This window comes from Alligator mississippiensis, chromosome 4 (genome assembly GCF_030867095.1).
Source record: "Alligator mississippiensis isolate rAllMis1 chromosome 4, rAllMis1, whole genome shotgun sequence".
Taxonomy (NCBI): Eukaryota; Metazoa; Chordata; order Crocodylia; family Alligatoridae; genus Alligator; species Alligator mississippiensis.
Window position 1 is genome coordinate 253930401 of NC_081827.1, and position 20874 is coordinate 253951274.

Genomic DNA, 20874 nt, shown 5'->3' on the forward strand with positions numbered 1-20874 from the left:
TTGCTGGCGTCCTTGCTGTTTCCGCCTGTAGAATGGGCCCATTCTGCACCTGGGGTGGGCGGAGGAGGTCTCCGCTCAGCTTCTCCCTGGACCCAGGATGCCCAGCTGGGCTCCTGCGTGCCAGCATCCTCAGTGTTTCCGCCTGTAGAACAGTCCTATTTCTGCAGCCGGGTGCTGGGAAAGGGGAGGGCCTCAGGAGGTGGGGAGGGGTCTTGGTTCAGCACTTCCCAATGCCCAGGATGCCCAGCGGGGCTCCTCTGTGCCAGCATCCTCAGTGTTTCGACCTGTTGAATGGGCCCATTCTGCAGCCCAGCACTGAGTGCACATGCAACACCTAGTGCTGGCTTCACTGGAGGCCTCTAGCCGCACTCCCGAATTGGCCAGCCTAGGCGTGCCCAGCCCCAGCCTAGCCCCAGCCCCGCTCCCCCTTGTCTTGCCAGGTCCTGGGCAGACCTCCCCCCCGCACCTCTGCTCAGGGGACCTGGCAAGACAAGGGGGAGCAGGGCTGGGGGGCACATGGGGGAGATACAGGGGAGGGAAGAGGGACATGCAGCAGAGGGGGTTTCACCCCCCACCCCATGCACACAGGGGTCCCTTCTGTCCCCCCACCCTGTGGACGGGAGAACCAGGTGCCCGCCACAGTGAAGGGACTGGACCAGGGCCAGGCACAGAGTTGGTGGCAGAGTCAGGATGAGACTCCTGCAGCCCCAGCGCCGTGGGGCCTATGGGGTCACATCCAGCACCCCCCTGACACTGCAGGGTCCAGAAGCCCAGCGCCGTATTTGGGTTCCTGGTGGGCATCACACGGGTACAACAGGGCCTTTAGGCTGGAGGAGACACAGGGGGCTCAGGGGGCTTGAGCCCAGGGCAGCTTTTGGGGTTGGGTCTTTCGGGGGGGGGGGGCTGTCTCTGGGAGGACACAGGCAAGGGGGAGCAGGGAAGAGCTTTGCACTTCAGCCCCGTCCCCTGCTGTAACCCCCCCACGACCGCGGTGGCTGTGGGGTGGATGCAGGACCCGAGGCTGGAGCTGGGGAGCAGCAGTGGCAGGTTGTTATCCTCAGAACTGGGAGCTGTTGCCTGTGGATATTGCTTCCTCGCCCCCTGAGAGGAAGGGCCTGGCCCTGGGGGTGCTGGGAGCCCTGGCACTCAGGGCATCCTGGAGAATCCCAGGACCTGTGGGGTCATATCCAGTCCCAGCCTGGCCCCAGGCAGGATCAGCCCCGTCCAGACCCTCCCAGACCAACCCACTGCACCGTGAGCCAGCGAATTGTGTGGCAATCACGTTGCCCATGTGGCTAGTCTCCACTGACTGTGTGGTTTGCCCATCAGCTGCGTCATATATGTAACGTGTGGCCGGGCCTGCTCCGCGCTTACCTGGCTCAGGACCCATCGCCTGCTCTCCAGCACCAGCGTTTTGTAGCTGGACAACCACTTTTGCCACATGATAATCAGGCATGGACGTCCTGCATTCATTGCATGGTTTACTGCGTCATATATGTAATGTGGTCCCTGGCAGCACCTGTGAGGTCAGGCCATGTCCTGGCTGCCCCACCCCTGCTCTAACCACTGCACTGCACAGCCCCCTCTGGCATGGGGCACCCCGCTGCCCAGGTCCAGGCCAGCGCTCAGCACCAGGTCGTCCTTTGCTCCCCATGATGAGGACACCTGGTGCCCCCAGGCAGATGCAGCCACCTCTGGGGTGGGACCTTCTCTGCTGTTTGGGACAGGAAGTGCAGGACCTGCCGGGGTCCCAGGGGCCCTGTGGAGATGAGGGAGATGCGGCAGCTTGGTCCGGGTCATGGCGGGCCCAGCTCCCCAGACCTGCCTTGTGCAGCTGGGAGGCTGGGGGCAGCTGGGCTCGCAGACCCTGACCAGGCATGGACCGGGCTGCGGAAGGATGGGAGACCTCCCGGACACCTGGGTGCATCTGCCCAGAGCCCTGGGGGTGGAAGCCAGGTGCCCGGGGTGGGCTGGGGGCACCAAACACCATGCCTCCGTCTCCCTGCGGGGTTTCCAGGCTGGGGGGTGGAGCCAGGTCCTGGGACCCCTGCGGCACCAGAGGGGCTGGGGCGTGATGCGGGGAGAGGTCTCTGTGATGCCCTGGACTGTGGCAGGGGGGCTCCAAAGGGTTAATGGAGGCAGGAGCAAGGGGGCAGGAGGGAGCGGGACACAGCTCAGGGCACACAGCCGCGTGTCCCCAGCCTCCCCCCTCCGCTACAGTTCACGGGGCCGTGACGGCTCTGAGTCAGGCCCTGAGTCACGGCGACGTCGGCTCTCGTGCCAGAGCTGACCCCAGGGCTAGGCCCGGGACCGGGAGCCCCCCAGCCCCTCGCGGCCCCCCTGTCCCGACCCAGCCCCGCTCCGGCCTGCTTCATGCTCCTCACTCCCGACCCACGGCCCCCCCTCTGCAGCCCTGCCCAGTGCCCAGTGGCACTGCATCCCCGGCCTCAGCCAGCCCGCGGGGGCCATTCGTTATTCAGACCCCCCACCCCGTGCCCGGGCTCCACGCGGAGCTGGATTATTGATGGGCGCTGCATGAGCGGGGTGCCCTCCCAGTCCCCACCCTATGCCAGCACCCTGGGGGGTTAACCCCTTGGGTGCCAGCTCGGCCCAGCCCTGCCCCCAGGAGCTGCCCTGGGCACGCATGGCCTGCGCATCCTCGGGGGGGGGGGTGCGTGTGTATGTGTACATGTGTGTGGTCTCTGCCTTTGCTCTGTGTGTGTGCATGTGCTTATGGATGTGCACGTGTGGGCCCTGCTCTTGGCCTCCTGTGTGCATGTCTGCATATGTGTGTGTGTGTGTATGCACACTCATGTGTAGTCCCTACCCTCACCCTCTCTGTGTGTGCACACGTGTGTATGTGTGCACATGTGTATGGTCCTTCCCCCCACCCTCCTCTGTGTATGGGTGTGCGCATGTGTGTGCATGTGTGTGGTTCCTGCCCTCACCCTCCTGTGTGCATGTGTGTGTGTGTGTTTACACGTGTGGACCCTGCTCTGCTCTTGGCTGGTGGGCGGGGCTTCAAGGAGCCCCGCCCCATCTGTGCCCCTGGAAGTGTGGGTGTGCATACATGTGCATTTCTGCATGTGAAACAGGTGCCAGTGTGCCATGGCTGTGTGTGCCTGGGGCTGTGTAGGCCGCGGTCCCCTCCATGCTGCCACACACACACACGCATGTGGGCATGCTGGTGTGTCTGTTTGGGTGTCCCCAGGGGCAGGGCCAGGCCTGTCTCCTCTCGCGCGCGCACAGTTCTGCCTCTGTGCATGTGGGTGGTGGTGTGTGTGCGCGCACATCCACGTGGACACCTGCGCACGTGAGTGAGTGTGTTTGCATGTGCCTCTGTGTGTGTTGTGTGTGTGCAGCTCTGGATGTAGGCTTGCACATGTGTGTACACACACACACTTATGCAAATGTGCACACACACACAAACATGTTCACACACTGCATGGGCATGCACACACATACACACACATATGCGCACACACACTGGCACACACGTGTTCATCAACATGTGCATGCACACACAGAGATGTGTTTCCACAATGCACCAGTGCACACACCTTTGCACATGCTCACACACATGTACACAAATATGTGCGCCTGCCCACACATGTTCTTATGCTGTGCTGATGCACACAGACACACATACACCCCCTTAGATGCACAAACACACATGTACACACACAAGTACAGCCACCCACCCTTACACACATGCACACATCCTTGCAGGCACACACGTGTGTACAACCCCCCTTACACACACTTACATGTATACACATACACCCTTACGTGCACACCCATGTGTACACACACTCACCTTTACATTTGCCCCCACACATCCTTACACACGTGTATGTACACACATACCTTTATGCGCGCACACACGTGTACACCCATTCCCTTACACACACACACGTGTGTACACACACACGGGCCAGCAGGGTGCCCTGGCGGGGCTCAGCAGGCCCGGGGCTCCCCCTGGTGGCGGGAGGGGGAAGCGCAGGGGAGCGGACTCCCGTTCCCTGTCCACCCGCCAGGGGGCAGCACCCAGCTGGGGGGCGCGTTACCGTGGCAATGCCCAAGGGGCATCTCCCTCCCCTCCCCCCCCCCCAGCCTGGCTGCACGGAGAAGGGCCCAGTGTGTGTGTGTGTGTGTGTGTGTGTGTGTGTGTGTGTGTGCGCGCGTGCGTGCGCGTGCACCTGGTAGTCCCTGTCCTTGCCCTCCAGTGTGTGGGCACACACATGTGGTCCCTGCCCATGCCCTTGTGTGTGTGGGTGTGTGTGTGTGCACGTGCATGTGAGCAGGGGTGTGCGTGTGGGGAGGGTGCTGGTTGCACGGCATCACCCCTCAGTCTGCCCCAGGGTGGGGGGCGAGGGCTGCAGCCCCTCACCGGCCCCATGGCCAGGCTCTGTCAGAGCAAGGCCAAGGGGAAACCGAGGCATGGAGGCAGGCAGGGACCCAGCAAGTATGTGGCAGGGCCAGACCAGACCCCTCCCCCCTGGCTTCAAACTTCAGGTGGGTACGTGTGCCTGCAATCCCCCCCCCCCCCCACACACACACCCTGGGGCCCCACTATGGGGCCAGGCAGGGGTGGGGAGGAGAATCCCCTTTCACTGGCGCAGTACAGGGCACATGACAGAAAAAGTAGGCAGATGTACGGTCTTCTAGAAGAGAAGCAGAGTGCTCTGTCACTCTCCCACCTATGTGCAGACATGACCGTGCACACACATGTGCATTCACACGAGAACATCCCCCCCTTGCCACGCTTATGCGTGCACTTCCTGTTGCCTTGGCACTGGATCCAGATGTGCCCAGGTGGCAGGCAGGTGGCAGGCAGGGGGCTACACAGCTGGCATGAAGTAGAGCTTGATAGGTTGGGACCATGGGCCACATGCCAGGGTGGCAGGAGGCTGAAGGGAGGGACTACATGCATGTGCACACATATGCACATGCAAGTACATAAGCACACACGCAGAGGAGGAGGATGGCAGGGACCTCACATGGGTGCACACACACATACATGTGCACACCAACACCCACACTGGGGTGAGGGTGGCAACCACACATGTGGGTGCACACACACACACCCGTATCTTCACACAAGCATGCACATGGGAGGTCAAGGGTGAGGGCAAAGACCACACACGTGGACACATGCACGCATATGGGAGGGTGAGGACAGGGATCACACCCATGTGAACACAAACACATGCACATGAACATGCACACACACAGGAAGGCAAGGGCAGGGACCACACACATGTGGACACACACATGCACACACACAGAAGGCAAGGGATCACACACACATGTGAACACACACACATGCACACAAACACAGAGGAGGTGAGGGGAGGGACCCCACATATGTGCACACACACACACACACACACCAGCCCATATCTATGTACACAAACATAGATGTGGGAGGGCGAGGCCAGGGCCCACGCACATGTGAACACACTCACACATGCCTGTTGCCAAACCCATGCACAGGAAGGTGACAGCAGGGTTCCCACACACATTTGCACACACATTTGGGTGCACATGTATGCGCACACACACACACAGTAGCACATGGACATGTGCAACTGCACCCTTAGATACAACTGTGTACATGTGCACAAACACAGGTGTATGTGGCAACCCAACCCTTAGACATAACTATGCACACGTGTCTGCACATGGGTACACACAAACACACAAACATGGGCATACCTGCCCCTGCACACTGCCGCCCCCCCCCCCGGCCTGTCCCCACATCTACCCCTCCCCCTGCCTGGGAGCTGCCTGGCACACGGGGGGGTGGGGGGGAGAGGTCCAGCCCAGTGCAGACCCCAGCCTATCGCCTGCCAGACCCCAGCGACCCCCAAGGCTCAGCAGTGCCCATCCCCCGCTGGTGTTTAAATAGCTTTATTAGCCTAATGAGCAGGTCCCCCCCTTGCCATCAGAGCCCTTGGGGTGGGGGGAACCTGGCACCCCTCTGAGTCTGTGCACCCCCATCCCTGTGCCAGCCTGGGCACAGGGCGCAGAGCCTGGCTCCCAGTGTCCAGTCTTGGGCGTCCCTGGGTGGGTCGTCGTATCCCCGGGTGGGACTCAACATCCCCAGGTGGGCTGCGACATCCCTGGATGGGTGTCCCCAGGTGGGTTTGGGTATCCCCAAGTGGGTCACGGCGTCCTTGGGCAGGCACCCCCAGTTGGGTTTGGGCATCCCCAAATGGGTCTTGGCGTCCCTGGGTGGTCTCGGCATCCCCTGTGGGTTGCAGCATCCCCAGAGGGTCGTGGCGTCCCTGGGGCGTCAGGCGCAGAGGCTGAGCTCCTTGCGCACGGCGCACTTGCGGCACTGCACCACACAGCACCAGTGGAAGCGGCACAGGCAGTTCTCCTCCAGCACCACGGCCTCGTCGCGGTGCCCCCGGCCGCAGCACAGCAGGTCGCAGCCGCCCGTGCCCAGCCCCGTGCTGTTGCAGAGGCGCCCACGGGTGCCTGGCGAGCCCGTCTTGCGGTTGGCCAGGCAGAAGTCAGGCGAGTCAGCCGAGTACACCAGGTCCTGCCCGTCAGGCGGCTTGATGCTGGCGCCCAGGGGCAGCAGTGTGCGCCCATCATTGGCGCCCATCACGCGCACGGCGCCGTTGAAGCGCTCGAGGAGGCGGTCGCCCACCTCCCGGAAGGGCGGCATCTTCTTCCAGCAGGTGCGGAGGGCACACGAACCCGAAAGCCCATGGCACTTGCACTCCAGGCGCGTGTACTTCAGCACCGCCTGCAAGATGGGGGTGCAGCTTAGAGCTGGGGGGCTGGGGTGCAGGGTGCTATGCCCCCAGCTCCTCCCCATGCGTGGTCCCACCCCCCGGGGACTTCCAGTTGCTAGCAGAGGAAGTGCATTTCTATCCGGGACTGGATGGGACCCCACAGCTCCATGCCACGCCCTCCTGCCTGCACAGGCTCAGATCCACACTACCTTGGGGGCAGGCAGGGATTTGCCCCCTGCTCACCTTGGCCTGTCTCCAGCAGCAGCAGCAGCAGCAGCAGCAGCAGCTAGGGTTTCAGCTTTAGTTCAGCTGTATGCATCAGTGGGTTTTGAAGCCCCGCCCCCCCAAGGTGCTGTGCTCAGGCTGTGCCAATGCTCCTGCTGACTCACTGCCACAGGGTCCTGGCTGGAGGCTCTTGCCCCCCAGCTCATGCTGCCTTGGGGCGGCAGCCCAGGATTTGCCCCCTGCTCAGCCTGGCCCAGCTTGGGGGGCTTCCCCTCCCTCTGCAGTGTGGCCCCATCAGAGGTGGCGCTTGAAGGGTGCCCACCCCTTGCATAGGGACCTTGGAGGCCCTGACACGCACCTGGCTCTGGGGTGGGACACTGGCTATGTATAACACTGCCGGGGGCACAGGCTCTGAAGAAGCAGGGGTAGGGGCTGGGGGGGCTCACCAGGCGCCCGGCCTCATTGTTGTGCAGGTCCACGAGGGCACGGATGTCGGCCTTGCCCCGCTTGCGCCGTGCGTCCATGAAGAGCTGCGACTTCTCGTAGCCGAAGCGTACATTGTCGCCGCAGCCACCCCACTCCCAGGCAGCACCATCAGGCGCGGGGCCGGCCGTGGGCTGGGGAGGGGGCAGGGGCCGGGGCCGGGGCCGGGGCACGGGCGGCGCTCGGCTTCGCGTGGCCTCGCAGCCGCACTGCAGCAGCTCGCCCATGCTGCAGGCCTGCGTGATGGCGTGGCTCACGCCCGCCGCCGTAATGGCATGCACAAAGGCTGTCTCCCGGATATCTGCAGGGGGAAAAGGGAGAGAAAACAGGCATGTCAGCAGTGCCTCCATTAGGCTGGCACAGCCGCCCACTTGAGACCCCCTGCAAACCCCTGGAGGGGAGGAGACTCCCCACCAGTGCCCTGCACTACAGGGGCTTGGACCCCTCACGTGCAGCCAGCAGGGGGCAGCAGGGACCCACCCCCCCACCCTGCCCCGGAGCCTGCAGGGGAGTGCCATGCAGGGGACAACTCCAGACGACCCCCCTGTTTTGGGGGGCACCAGGTGGGGGCACAACCAGGCACCCCCCCTCCCCCCTGCATCACGGGGTGATGCCCTGCCCCCAGCCCGGCCCAGCCCCCGCCCCCGCCCCGCTGGAGCACGCGTTTGCTGCTCGGGGACACGAATTCCAGGCATCCTTCCCCTGCCCAGGCCTGCCGCGGCACCCCAGCCGCCGGGCATGGCAGCCGCATGGGAGCATCGCCCGCTGGGCCCTGCTGGCTCTGCCCCCCCCCGGCCCTTGGAGGGGGGTGGGGGGCTCTGCTGCCATGGGAGCTGGGGGGCCTGGAAGCTGCCCCACCTCCTGGGACCTAGAGGCTTTTCCCATGCCCCACTTGCCCCTTGCACGCACCTGGCACCCAGGGCTGCACACCCTCCTGCCTGGCCCCAAGCCCCCCAGGCTGGAGGAGCACCAGCAGGATCGGGGCCTCATGGTGCAGGGAGCTGGACAGGCCGCTTGGGCAGGCTCTGCACCGCACCGACCCAGACTGGGAACAAACTCCCTCGCACATACACACACATACATGAGCACACCTGTGCAAACATACGCATTCATGCACGCCCATATATTCATACACACTCATGCACACACATGGTTGGGCACACACTCATGCACATGCCCGCACTTGTGCACAATGCCCTCCTGAACGCACGTACTTGGACACCCACTCGCGGGCACCTGTGCACTCACACACACACGGGTGCATGTGCACATATGCTTGCACACATGCACTTGCATGTGTATGCCCACCCATGGGCATGCACACAAACACATGCACGGTTCTACACACATAGTCATGCACACATGTGCATATGTACATGCACACACACACAGAGTCCCGCTCTCTGTGCCAGGAGCCCTCTGTATGTGGCTGAGATGCTATGAGCGGGTACAGGGCGGTGCAGGGTCCTCCCCAGCACCCTCCATCTCTGCTACCGCGGGGTCAGTGGGGGGCGCTGCCCCAGGAAGGTGGCTGGGCAGTCCCACATCTTCGCTGTGTGCCCATCACCCTGGCCTCTGGGTGCCAGGACCCTCATCCCCAAAGGCCTCCTGATGCCGGATGCCCCCAGGTCTTACTGATGCCTCTGGGAACTGGGACCCCCAGGCTGACCCTCCTACCCCCGCTGTCCAAGCCCTGGCCTACCCCAGGCAGCTCTGGGATCTACCCTGCCCGGACAGCAGAGCCCCTGCCTGCCCCGCCAGAGGTCCCAGAGCCCCCGTGACTCCGGTGCTGTCCTGCCCAGGGCTCAGCACCAGGCCTGCCAGGCTCTGCCGGGCTCCTGGGGCCTCGCCCAGCACTGGAGTGAGCTGGAGGAGGTGGGGGGAGAAGAGTGTCACGGTGCTCCCGGGGAGCTCCTCCATCCCCAAGACCTGGTGCCCAGCAGGAGCTCACCCTGGCATGGTCTCATGGGCAGGGAGTCACTGAGAATGATAAAGCCCCAGTGCAGCGGGACTGGCAGGGAGCTGGGGGGTCACGTCCAGCCTGAGGCAGGATCAGCCCCCTCCGCAACCCCAAATGAACCCCGTGTGCGACCTTGGAGCCACACGACACAATCGTGTCTGACACAGCCCGGGGCATCGCCCCCGCCCCGGGAAACGGGGGATGTGGCCGGCAAGTCCTGCTGCTGCAGGGGGGGGTTGGTGGGCACTGGGGAGAGCCCAGGCCCAGGCCGTGCCCCACTGCAGAGGGAGGGGAAACCCACCCTGGCTGGGCCAGGCTGAGCAGGGGGCAAAACCCTGCCTGCCCCCACCAAGGCCGTGTGAGGAGGGGGCAAGAGTTTCTAGGCAAGACCCTGCAGGGCTGAGTCCCAGTGGGAGCATTGGCACATCCGGGCACACCCTGACTCCTGGGGCAGGGGGGTGGCAGCCAGCACAGCCCCAGCCTGGAACACCCCCAGCAGAGCACGGGCATCGCTGCGCCTTGACCCTCCTGCCCAGCGCCCGTCCAGCCTTGCCTTGCACCCTCCTATGCTGCAGCGTCCCCCGGCTCTGGCGTCTCCCTGCTCGGGCCATGCAGAGGTGTCCCCCGGATCCAACCTCAACCTGCCTGGCCTCGAGCCCTGCCCGCTCCGGGCACCTTTGTGGGCACCCCCTGCTCTGTCTCTGGGCACCTGCTCTGGCTGCAGGAGAGAAGCTGGTCTCGCTCCTCTCCGCGCAGCCCCCAGGTCCCTGCCATCTGCTCCCACGTCCCCCTGCAGCCCTTTCCCCCCAGCAGAGCATGCCCAGCTCCCCTGCGGGATGCCCTTGACCCCCGTTACTACCTCTGCCCCCCTCCAGCTTCCCCACTGGCTCATTACCGTGCAGAGCTGGAGCTGCCCCCAGGCCTGAAGCTCATGGCAGTGCCCCCATGACCCTGGACAGACGCCCGGCTCTCAGCAGCACCCGGCCGCGGCACAGACCAGCTCCCATGCAAGCCCCCTCGCCTGGTGCCAGCTGCGCCCACCTCTCCGGGGACGATGCCCTCAGCGCAGGGGATGGATACAGTTGAGGGTCTCAGGACCTGCCATTACCCCAGGTCTCCAGATGGATGGGCTTGTCCGGGCTGGGATAACCCCCAGCTTGGCCCTGCCAGCCCCATGCCCTCCAGGCTGGGGAGCTGGTGGTATTGGGGCTGGAATGGGAGCCACGTATGAGGCCCAGAGATGCCAATCTCCTTTTGGTGCCCTGCTCTGGCCCCCATGGCAGGGATCCCCCCAGTGTCCAGGCCTCCAGACCCGGGCTGGCCAGGCAACCAGGGGACCCCCCTCGCAGCCCCCCAGCCCCTGGGGCGCCATCAATCGCGGCGAGACGCGGGTGCATTCTTGGGCGTCATTAAGTCCCGCGTCGTCTGGGAGCATCAGTAATTGCTCCATTCCCGCGCGGGAGGCATGTCCCAGCAGTGACCCCCCTGCCCCCGTGCAGCAGGCCCGGGGGATCACACTGGCTTCCCCCATGCTCGCACGCACACCTGAGCACAGGTCTGTGTGGGCACACTTGCACCCTACACGTGTGAACATGGAGAGGCACACGCCTAACTGTATGGCCACCTGTGCTTTCACACGCATACACATAGCGGGGAGCACACACCTGTGGGTGCATGCATGTGCACGCACATGGCAACACACACACATGCCTGTAGGTGGGCACCCGCAAACATGCACACACAGACATGGATGTGCACATGCCTGCCCAAATGCACATCTTTGGGTGCATGCGTATGTATACACATGGAAACACATGCACATGCTGGCTTATGAGCACTTCCAAACTCTCACACACATACAGGGATGTGCACACGCCTGCCCAAGTGCACACCTGTGGGTGCACACACACATGCAAGTACATGGCAATACACATGCCTGTAGGTCAGCACCCACAAACACCCACGCATGCACACATCCAGGCAGGCACATGCCTGCCCAAGCACACACCTGCAGGTCCACACGCATGCATGTTCACAGCAACACACACATACCTAGACATGAGCACCCCTAAACACACAAGCACACACACATCCAGGCATGCACACACCTGCACGAGTACGTGCACATGCTGGTGTGCACTGATGGCTCTCAGGAACATGGTGCCCCCAACCACCCCCTCCTTCACCCCTGTCTCCAGGACCCCACTCCTTTCCTTTGCTCCCAAGCAGACCCTCAGCTCCCCCTTCCCTCCCTGGGGGCCGGCTGCTCCGTACCCCACCAGGCCCAGGCCCAGCTGCACCCAGCCCCGGGGCTTACCCTGCTGCAGGATGCGGCCGAAGTACTTGCTGTGGCTGGTGCAGTTCCAGCGCCGGAAACGAAACTGGTGCTGGCACTCTCGCACGCCCAGCCGGGCACCGCGCGCCGCCTCCTGCACGATCTCGGGCTCCGTCTGGCACAGCTCGGCCTGCTTCCCCGCCAGCCGGCGCGCCTTGCGGCAGATGCTGTTGGGGTCCATGACCAGCGGGCTGCCCACCGCCCTGCAGGGAGACAGCAGCACGGCCGGGCAGTGCGGGGGCACCCCCCGTGCCGCCACCCCCCAGGGTTGTGCCCTTTCCTGGGCACACAGCCATCTTGGCTCTGCCTTGATGGCACCGGAGATACCTGATGCAGGCCTCTGAGGGCAGCCGTGGCTGGACAGGCTGCCGGGATCCCCCACCCCACGGCCCCCATGAGCACGAGCTGCTCTGCACCTCTCACCAGCTCCACCCCAGAGGCAGTTGCATTTCCTGGCTGAGGCTTGGAAGCAGGGGCTGGGCTTGGGCACTGCAAGCTGCCAGGGACCTGTGCTCCCATCAGAGCCTCCCTCGAGGCAGCTAGAGACCGGGGCAGTGAGAGTGGCGGGCAGGGGGACCAGGAGCAAAGCTGGCTGCTCCCTGCCTGGGCACCAATGCATCGCCCTGGCCCGGGGCACTGGCAGGTCCTGCCCGCGGGTGCCCAGTCTGTCTGGGGGGCAGTCAGGGTGGTCAGTGCCCAGGGCATTCCTGGGATGTCTCCTTCACGTGGGCGAGACACACTAGGTGACTTGGCTGCAGATACAGGCCCAGGAGCCCCCTGGCCATGCTCCAGAGCCTGCCTGGGCTCCGAGTAGGGCGCAGGAACAGCCAGACTCCGTGTGTGAGTGGTGTGTTGTGTGCAGATGTGTGCATGTATCCATGTGGGATGGACATGCATGAGTCTGTGGATATGCATGTTTGTGCATGAATGTATGTGTATGGGTGTGTGCATGTGTGTCTGGGCATGCGTGTGTATCCATGTGGGTGCACATGCATAGGTGTACGTGGGTGTGCATCTCTGTGGGTATGCAGGGTTTTGTCCGTGCTTTTATGCATATTGCACGTATCTTTGTGTGCATGCGTGTGCATTTGCTCATGTGGGCATGTCCATATGTGGGCATCTGTGTGACAAGTATGTGTGTGTGTGCAGGTACCTGTGTGTGCATGCATGGGTGTGTGCACATCTGTGTGTGCATGCATGTGTGTGCATCAATGTGGATGGGTCCATGCATGTGCATCTGTCGGCATGCATGTGTGTACATGCGTATACGTGTGTGCTCATGCCTGTGCATGTGTCCATGTGGGGATGTACTTGTGTGCATGTACACGTATCTATGTGGGCATGATGTGTGTGCATGAATATCTGTGTGTGGGCATGCATGTAAATGTGTGCTTGCATGTGCTAGTGTCCATGTGGGCACGTGCATATGTATGCGTTTGTGTGCCCATTCATGTATGTGTGTGGGTGTGCACATATGTGTGGGAGACCTGGATTCTGCAGCTTCTTTGCCAGTCGGGGCCCTGCAATCCCCGCACAGAGCTGGCCTGGTACTGGGGACACTGGCATTCGAAGGCTGCAGCAGGGGGCTGGCCGAGCCGGGGGCATTGCGCCAGGCCAGTGGGTATCATGGCGATGCCCCCTGCCACCCAGACACGGAGGCATAGACCAACCCGCTCTCATCCAATCCTCGTGGTGCTCCCATGCGCTTAGAGACTCCAGGACCTGGGGCTTTCCTCGCCACCCCCTTGCCACGTGTCAGGGCCACGCTGGGCTCCCCGGAGAGCCTGGCTAGGGGTTGGGACAGCAGAAGCCTTTGGGAGTCGGAGAGGACAGACCCCTGCCTCCCCCCCAGCACAGACCCCCTGCCCCCTCCTCTCCAAGCACACATGCACACACACACAGGGCTCCTTTAAGAGAGCAGCCGGCTCCAGCCCTGGGGCATTCTGGGGGATGTAGTGCAGAGGCCTGGGAGGCGCGGCTGGACAGTCACATGACCACACACCTATATAAGCCGAGACATGGCCTGGGGGGCAGGGCAGTCCTGTGTGGGGGCGAGGGTGGCTGCAAGCCCAGGGCCTGTTGCATCGCAGGGCCCATGGGGTGGGGGCCTGGAAGGGGCAGCGGGGTCCTAGGGGGGCTGAAGTGACAAGGCACAGCACAGGGGTACATGCAGGGTGGCAAGTGCCACCCTAGGGCTGGCTGGGGGGTGTGTGTAGGAGGGGGGCAGGATCTGGGCAGGGGGTCTTGGGTCCAGGCTGAGCATGGAGGGGGAGTAAGCTCAGCTAATCCAGTGCCTGGGACCCCTCTCGCGTCGTTCCACGGGTCCTAGGGCCGCAGCGCTGTGATGATATCCCAGCAGCTTCTCCTGGGAGGGATGCTTGGGGATTGCAGTGTATGGGGGGAAACTGAGGCACGGGGGTATAGGCCTGCCATGAGAGTATCACTGCCCACAGCATATGGGGGAAACTGAGGCACGAGGGGTAGGCCTGCCATGAGGGTAGTGCTGCCTATGGTGTATGGGGGAAACTGAGGCAGGGGGGTACGGGCTTTCCATGAAGGTACCACTCCCCACAACATATGGGGAAACTGAGGCTCAGGGGGACGAGCCTGCTATGAGAGTATTGCTGTCCACAGCATATGAGGGAAGCTGAGGCACGGGGGGCGCAGGCCTGCAATGAGGGTAGCACTGCCCACGGTGTTTGGGGGAAACTGAGGCACGGAGGTACGGGCCTGCTGTGGGGGTATCATTACCCGCAACGTGTGAAGAAACTGAGGCACAGGGGGTATAGGCCTGCCGTGAGGGTGTTGCTGCTCACAGTGTCTGGGGGAAACTGAGGCACAAGGGTATGGGCCTGCCGTGAGGACACTGCTGCCCACGCCGTATGGGGAAACCGAGGCATGGGGGTACAGGTCTGCCGTGTGGGCATCCCAAGACCCTCTGTGCCTGGCCCTCCACCTGCATCTCCCCACCCCGCGCCACCAGTGCTCTGCGTGGAGGGGGGCTGCTGGGGGCCTGTGTTTTGTGGGGGGAGGGACAGCCGTAGCTCTGGGCCTGCCCCCCCAAAACAGCACCCCCCCAGGCCCCGCCTCTGCTGCACGGCCCCGCCGGCCCCACGGGCCCGGGTGGGGCAGGGCGGGCGCCTGGAGCGGCTTCCCTTCGGAGGGCGAGAAAAATGCTGCCGAACGGCTAGGGCTGCGCCGCGGCTGCGCCGTGAGATGTGCCCCGGCTTGTCCCCCTCCCGGCCCTGCGCAGGCTGTAATTACTGCGCCCCTCCCCCTGCTCCGGGGCCAGCCCTGCCCGAGACCCTCCCCGGGCTGGGGGTCTCCGGCTTCCCTTGGGCAAGCGCCCCCACCTGTGGGGTCTCTGGGTGGGAGCCAAAATGTGACTGGCTCTGTGGTGGAGCCATGCCCCATGGGGGTCTTTGCCCTGGGGGAGCGTGGCTCTCCCTTGTGCTGGGGAGAAACTGAGGCACAGAAGCTCTGCATCTTCCAGCAGCCCCTGTGTGCCCCCCCTCCATGCTGCACTTGACCTGACTCAGAGGCCTTGCAAGTGCCAGCTGGGCCGCGGGGCGCAGGAAGCATCCTTCCTGCTCCTAATCCCACGGCCCCCTCAGAGCCCCGCGTCCCTGCAACGACTGCAGCTGCCCCTCCGCCCCGGGGCCGGACACCAGCCACGCACCCCCCCCCCTTGGCATGGTTCCCTGCAGCTCCGAGCGCCCAGGCCCGTCCCCAGCTGCGTGGGGGGCGCGGGGCCGGAACAACAGAGGAGCAGCTGCAGGATGGAGGGGCTGGGGGGGTCCTTTCCTGAGCCCTAAAGCCCCTGCAAGCCCATGCCAGAGCCCGCTCCCAAGGTCGAATCCTGCACATGTGTGGGAACGTGGACCTGTAAGCACACGGGGCAGGGGAGGCAGAATGGCTATGGTGCGTGGTCAGCGCACGTGTGGGACAGCCAGAGTCAGGCATGGGCACTAGCATGCCACGGAGCCATGCGTGTCCCCACAGCCCTCCCCCCAGGGTGCCCTGTCCCCCAGCCAGCCGTGTTCTGGATGCAGTCGTGGCCCCTGGGGCTAGGGCAGCACCAGGGCAGGAAGAGGGCAGGCTATTCCCCCCAGCCCCTGTCTTGGCCCCCTCTACCCGGCCGCCCTCCCCAGCACGGCTCAGCCCCCATGGCCCAGGGCTGGAGCAGGCCCAGTGAGGCTGGTCTGAGCACACTCAGTGTGGATGCAGCCCCTTCACAGCATCTCATTAGTGGTGATGATTAGGGAAGATGTTAATTGGCAGGTGGATTGTTTGCACACTGTTGCACCATTGGCTGGTGAGCCCTGCTGGCCCCATTTCACAGAAAGGAAAAGAGAGGACCAGGAAACTCCAGATGTCACCTAAATGCAGCAGGATCCCCCCCACTTGAGCAGCCCAGGGACCCCATCTCCAGCTCCATCGAGGGACAGACCCCAGGTGTCCCGGTCCCCAGCCTACCCCGCTCTCACTCCCCCATTGCAATGGACGTTGGGGAGGAAAAGCTGCCCAGGGGCTGAGGGCGAAGCAGTGCTGCCTTCCTGGGCGCAGGGGCCCATCTCACGCCCGCTCTCAGCTCTCGGTGCACCCGGCAGGGTCATTGCTGCAGCCCGCATGCTACAGGCATGCAATGGAGCGCCCGGCTGGAAGCAGGGCCCCACGGCCCCGGGGGCAGGCCGGACGTGGCATGTGTCCGTGGCTGAGGGTGAGGGAGCCTACGAGCTGCCCCTGCCTGGGACTGGGTGTCACGGGGTAAAGCAAGCACTGGGGTGACAGTGGGGGAGATGCCAGGGCTGGGGGACGCAGTTGTGGGGGGGTCGCAGGAGAGGCTGGGTGGGAGGGTCGAGGTGCAGCGATGCCTGTGCTCTGCTGGGGGTGTCCCAGGTTGGGGCTGTGCTGGCTGCCCTTCCCCGGGGTCAGGGGGTTGAAGCCCCCCCAGAGGCACTGGCTGCGGGACCCCCATGCCCCTTCACCCCCTGCAGCCCCCATTGCCCAGAGCTCGTTGCCAGGCCCCATCGGCCTTTACCCTGCCCCAGAGAGGAGCCCTGCGTGCCCCCGCCATCTGCGGAGCGAAGCGCGGAGCCGGGCGGCAGTTGCATCCACCACGCTGGGAAGCAGCAAAGAGCAGGAGCCGCCTGGGCCGTGGCCGCCTGTAGGTGACTCATCCGGGCCGGCCCAGCCCTTGGAGGCCTGGCGACCCTCCAGTGCCGCGCCTGCCCCCCAGGGATGCCCCCTCGCCCTGGCTCTGGGGTAACAATGCTATTGCCTCGGCTCACCCCCTGCCCCTGCTGCATTGCTCCGTGCCCGGGGAAGAGGCAACTAGCCTGGGATCTGTGTCGAAGCCGAGAGGAACGCCCCCCCAACCATGCCCGGAGAACCTCCCAGGCTGCGCCTGTAGCTATGATGTCACCCAATGCCCTGATGACATCAGCGAGATGGTTTTGCAGCCCTCCAGTAGCCCGGCCTCAACCACAAGGCCACAGGCCTGGGTCAGGCATGAGGTGGGATTGGGGGGCGGGGGGTGCGGATGTCTCAAAGCCCGTGGCCCCTTCTGGCTCTCATGTGTGACCTGGCTTGTTCCCGGGGCCCTGGAGCCCCCAGCCGGGATGCATCCCCTGTGCTGTAGGCCGGGGCTTCTCAACCGGGGGTGGCTGCACGGTCCTTGGGCGTTGCAGGCTGTGACGCCGGTGGGTCTCCTGACCCCACGTGAGTTCCTAAGACGAACCCAGAGCTCAGCACAGGGATCCTGAAAGCTGCTGCCCCTGGGGCTCTGGGTGGAGACGAGGGTGGAAGGAGAAACAGGCTGGGACCGGTGAAGGGATTTGCCTAGGGGCACTGGACTGAGCAGTGGCGGAGCCAGGAGCTGGATGTGGCGCTGGGGCTTTGTCTTCCTCCTGGGGGGATACCCCGGACTCACCCCAAAAGGCACGTGTGCAGCCAGCCAGGCAATAGAGCCGCCGGTCCCAACGTCCTTCCTGCCACGTCCCTGCGTCGCCCCCGCAAGGGCTCTGGGCCCGGGGAAAGCAGAGTGACTCCTCCGTGGGTGGGCGGGTTTCTCTAGGCCAGGCCCAATCCTTAGTGGGTGCAAAGGATCCTTTGTGCCCACAGAGGCACTGGGCCGTGGGGTTTTGCCCTGTTGCTTGGAGGGGCGACTTCCTCGGATGAACACGATCCCTCCCGGGGCAAGAGGCAGAGCCTGCAGGAGGTGCCCAGGCCTGGATTGAGCCGGGCACCCCTGTTCCTCCCCAGAGCTGGCTGCATCATCACTTTGGGGTGCAGGGCATGACCAGCACCTCCAGGCCCGTGAGCCTGAGGGTGGCATGAAGGCAGGGAGCAAGTCAAGAGCCCCCTACCATGTGAAGCCACAAGCTGATACAAACCCGGCGGAGGGCAGGGGGAAGCTACAGCACCTCCCCGCAGGAGACCGGAGCTGCTGTGCAAGAGGGACTCGGTGCCAGCACCACCCTCCGGCCCCAGGAGATGAAGGCACCTGTCCCCGGGGGCACAGCCCGGATCTCAGGCCCCGCCACCTGCCCCCCTCTCCCCCTCCGGAGCCCCCCTGGCGCGGCGGGCCTGGCCCAGACGCTGGCCTGGGGGGGATGAACGGCGGGGAGCTTAGGCAGAGGGGTCAGGGGAGTGTGACAAGGCGGAGACGTGGGGCCGGAGATAATGAATGACGCCCCAGACCGCGCGCCGGGAGCTGGAATCCAAGCACTTAAAAGCGGATAAAGACGGGCTGGGTGGAATTCTTCATAGATTTAAATAGTTCATGTTTCGACAGATACCTGGGCTCGCACAGGCTGGGCCCGGCGAGGGCGCGGGTAATGCCTCCCCCACCCCCGACCCCCCCAGCGGGACCCTGCCTCCACCCTGGATGGAGGCACCAGCACAGACGGGGGTTTGTCGGCCCGGGGCAGGGGGGAGAAGGGGGGGTTCGGAAGCGCCCGCGCTGACGCGCCAGCTTTTAATTAAAGTTGACTTATTGGAGGGGGATGGGAGGAGGAAGCCCCTGCCCCCCCCCCAGCTGTGGGGCCGCTGAGAGGTGGCATGAGAGGCCGGATCCCGGAGGCTTTGCTTATGCTGAGCTGGGACCCCCGGTCCCGACACGAGGGGCCTGGGTGGGACAGAGCTCATTAGGGTGCCCGCAGTGCTGTACGGACCGGAGTGACTCTCCCAGGGCAGTGGAAAGGGGAGGGACACCGTCAGCACTGGACAAACCAGAGTGACACCGCAAACGTTGTATAAGCCTCCCTGCGCAGGGTAAACTGGAGTTTAGCGCTGGATAAATTGGAGTGAAACCACCAGCGCTGGACAAAACCCTCAGGGCAGGGTAAACCAGAGTAATGCTGCCAGTACTATACAACCCCCCCAGGGCAGTGTAAATTCGTGTGACACTGCTAGTGCTGTACAACCTCCCAGTGCAAGGTTTTAAACACAAGCGGCTCCCAGTGCAGGGTCAACCAGAGTGACCACCAGTGCTGGACAACCCCCCCAGTGCAGGGTAAACCCAAGTGAGTCCCTCAATGCAGTGTGACCTGGAGTGACACCAACACTGTGCAAACCCCCAAGGCAGGGCAGACTGGGCATGACACCAATACTGTGCAAAGCCCCAGAGCAGCACAAGCCAGAGCGACACCAACACTGTGCAAACCCCTAGGGCAGTGCAAACTGGAGTGACACCAACACCGAGCAAACCCCCAGGGCATGATGAACTGGGGTGACACCAACAGTGTGCAAAGCCCCAGGGCAGTGCGAGTCGGAGTGACACGAACAACGAGCGAATCCCCAGGGCAGCGCGAGCCGGAGCGACACCTCCACCCTCCACAGTCCGCAGCGACTTCCCCGTGTGTGCCAACGGGACCCCGCGCAGGGCACGGACCCCCCCCCCCCGGGGTGCCAGGAGCCGCGGCCGCCGTGCCCGCCGTGCCCGCGGGCACCTGCCGCTCGCACTCACCACCAGAGCCCGATGATGTTGGCCGGGCAGAGCAGGATGAAGAAGAGCCCGAGCTGCGTGCGGGACGGGGGCAGCATCCTGCCGCCCCGCGGAGCGCAGCCCGGCCCCGGCGGCAGGGGAGGCTGGAGGAGCCGGGGGCCGGGGCCGGGGCCGGGCCGGGCCGGGCTGGGCGGGTCGGAGCGGAGCGGAGCGGAGCGGAGCGGAGCGGCGGGAGGAGGAGGAGGAGGAGGAGGAGGAGGAGGGCTCCGAGCGCATCTGCCTCCGCCGGGAGAGCGGAGCCCGGGGGCCGGGCCGGGCCGGGCCGGGGGCGGGGAGCCGCGGTGCCGCCTGCATGGGGCTGCCCTGCCCGCCCGGGCACTGCCCCGGTGCCCCCTCCGGGACCCCCAGCCCTGGCACCGAGGGTCCCCAGCCCCTGCGCGCTGTGCATGGCCTGGGGGCCCCATCCTGCTCAGGGCACAGCCAGGCCAGGGGGCAGTGCCAACCAGCCAGGATCCCCGCGGCTGCCCGAAGCCTCCGGCTGCCAAGTTCAAGGCCTCCGTCCTTATCTTCCAGGCTGGCCCGAGACCAGGAGCTGCGGGAGCTGGATGTTCCCCAGGGAAGGGCTTCCTGGGGCTGCTGGGAGACAGGCAGGGCGGCCCGGGCAGGGTTGCGGGGTCCCGGGCACCGCGGGGATGGGCAGAGACACTGACGGATGGGAATAGCCCGTCCCCCTCAAAACGGGGGTGAGGGACCCTCTTCTCCCACCTCCCCGGGGTGCAGCCCAGCCCCAGTCACATGCGTGGATTCCCAGCACTGCCGGGCTTGCCGGGCGCCCCTCCAGCCTGGCCCAGCCCCATGCCGTCCCCGCAGACCTGGGCCTGACACCCCCCGGCCCCAGGCACAGTGACGAAGTCCAGAGACGCCGAGAGCCCCAGGTCCTGCAGCTGCTGGGGGGGCGTTGCTGGGGAGAGCCCTGGCCCAGGTGCCCCCGCTGCAGAGAGAGGGGAAACCCCCCAGGCCAGGCCAGGCCAGGCCAGGCTGAGCAGGGGGCAAACCCCTGCCTGCCCCACAACAAGGCAGCGTGAGCGGGAGGGGGGGCAAGAACTTGTAGCCAGGATCCTGTGGGGTTGAGTCCCAAAAGGAGCGCTGGCCCAGCCCAGGCACAGCCCCAACC

The 20874-nt window shown here is 64.6% G+C and overlaps 1 protein-coding gene across 1 annotated transcript; it reads right to left on the minus strand.

The window, feature by feature from the left end:
* Nucleotides 1-5897: 5897 nt before the first annotated feature.
* Nucleotides 5898-19940, minus strand: WNT6 (Wnt family member 6). The gene is made up of 4 exons (XM_059727545.1): nucleotides 19722-19940; nucleotides 11735-11955; nucleotides 7421-7758; nucleotides 5898-6760 (listed from the first exon to the last, which is right to left on the minus strand). The coding sequence occupies exons 1-4, from the start codon at nucleotides 19796-19798 to the stop codon at nucleotides 6299-6301; spliced, it is 1098 nt and encodes a 365-aa protein (XP_059583528.1). The 5' UTR covers nucleotides 19799-19940; the 3' UTR covers nucleotides 5898-6298.
* Between the last annotated feature and the right edge of the window lie 934 nt (nucleotides 19941-20874).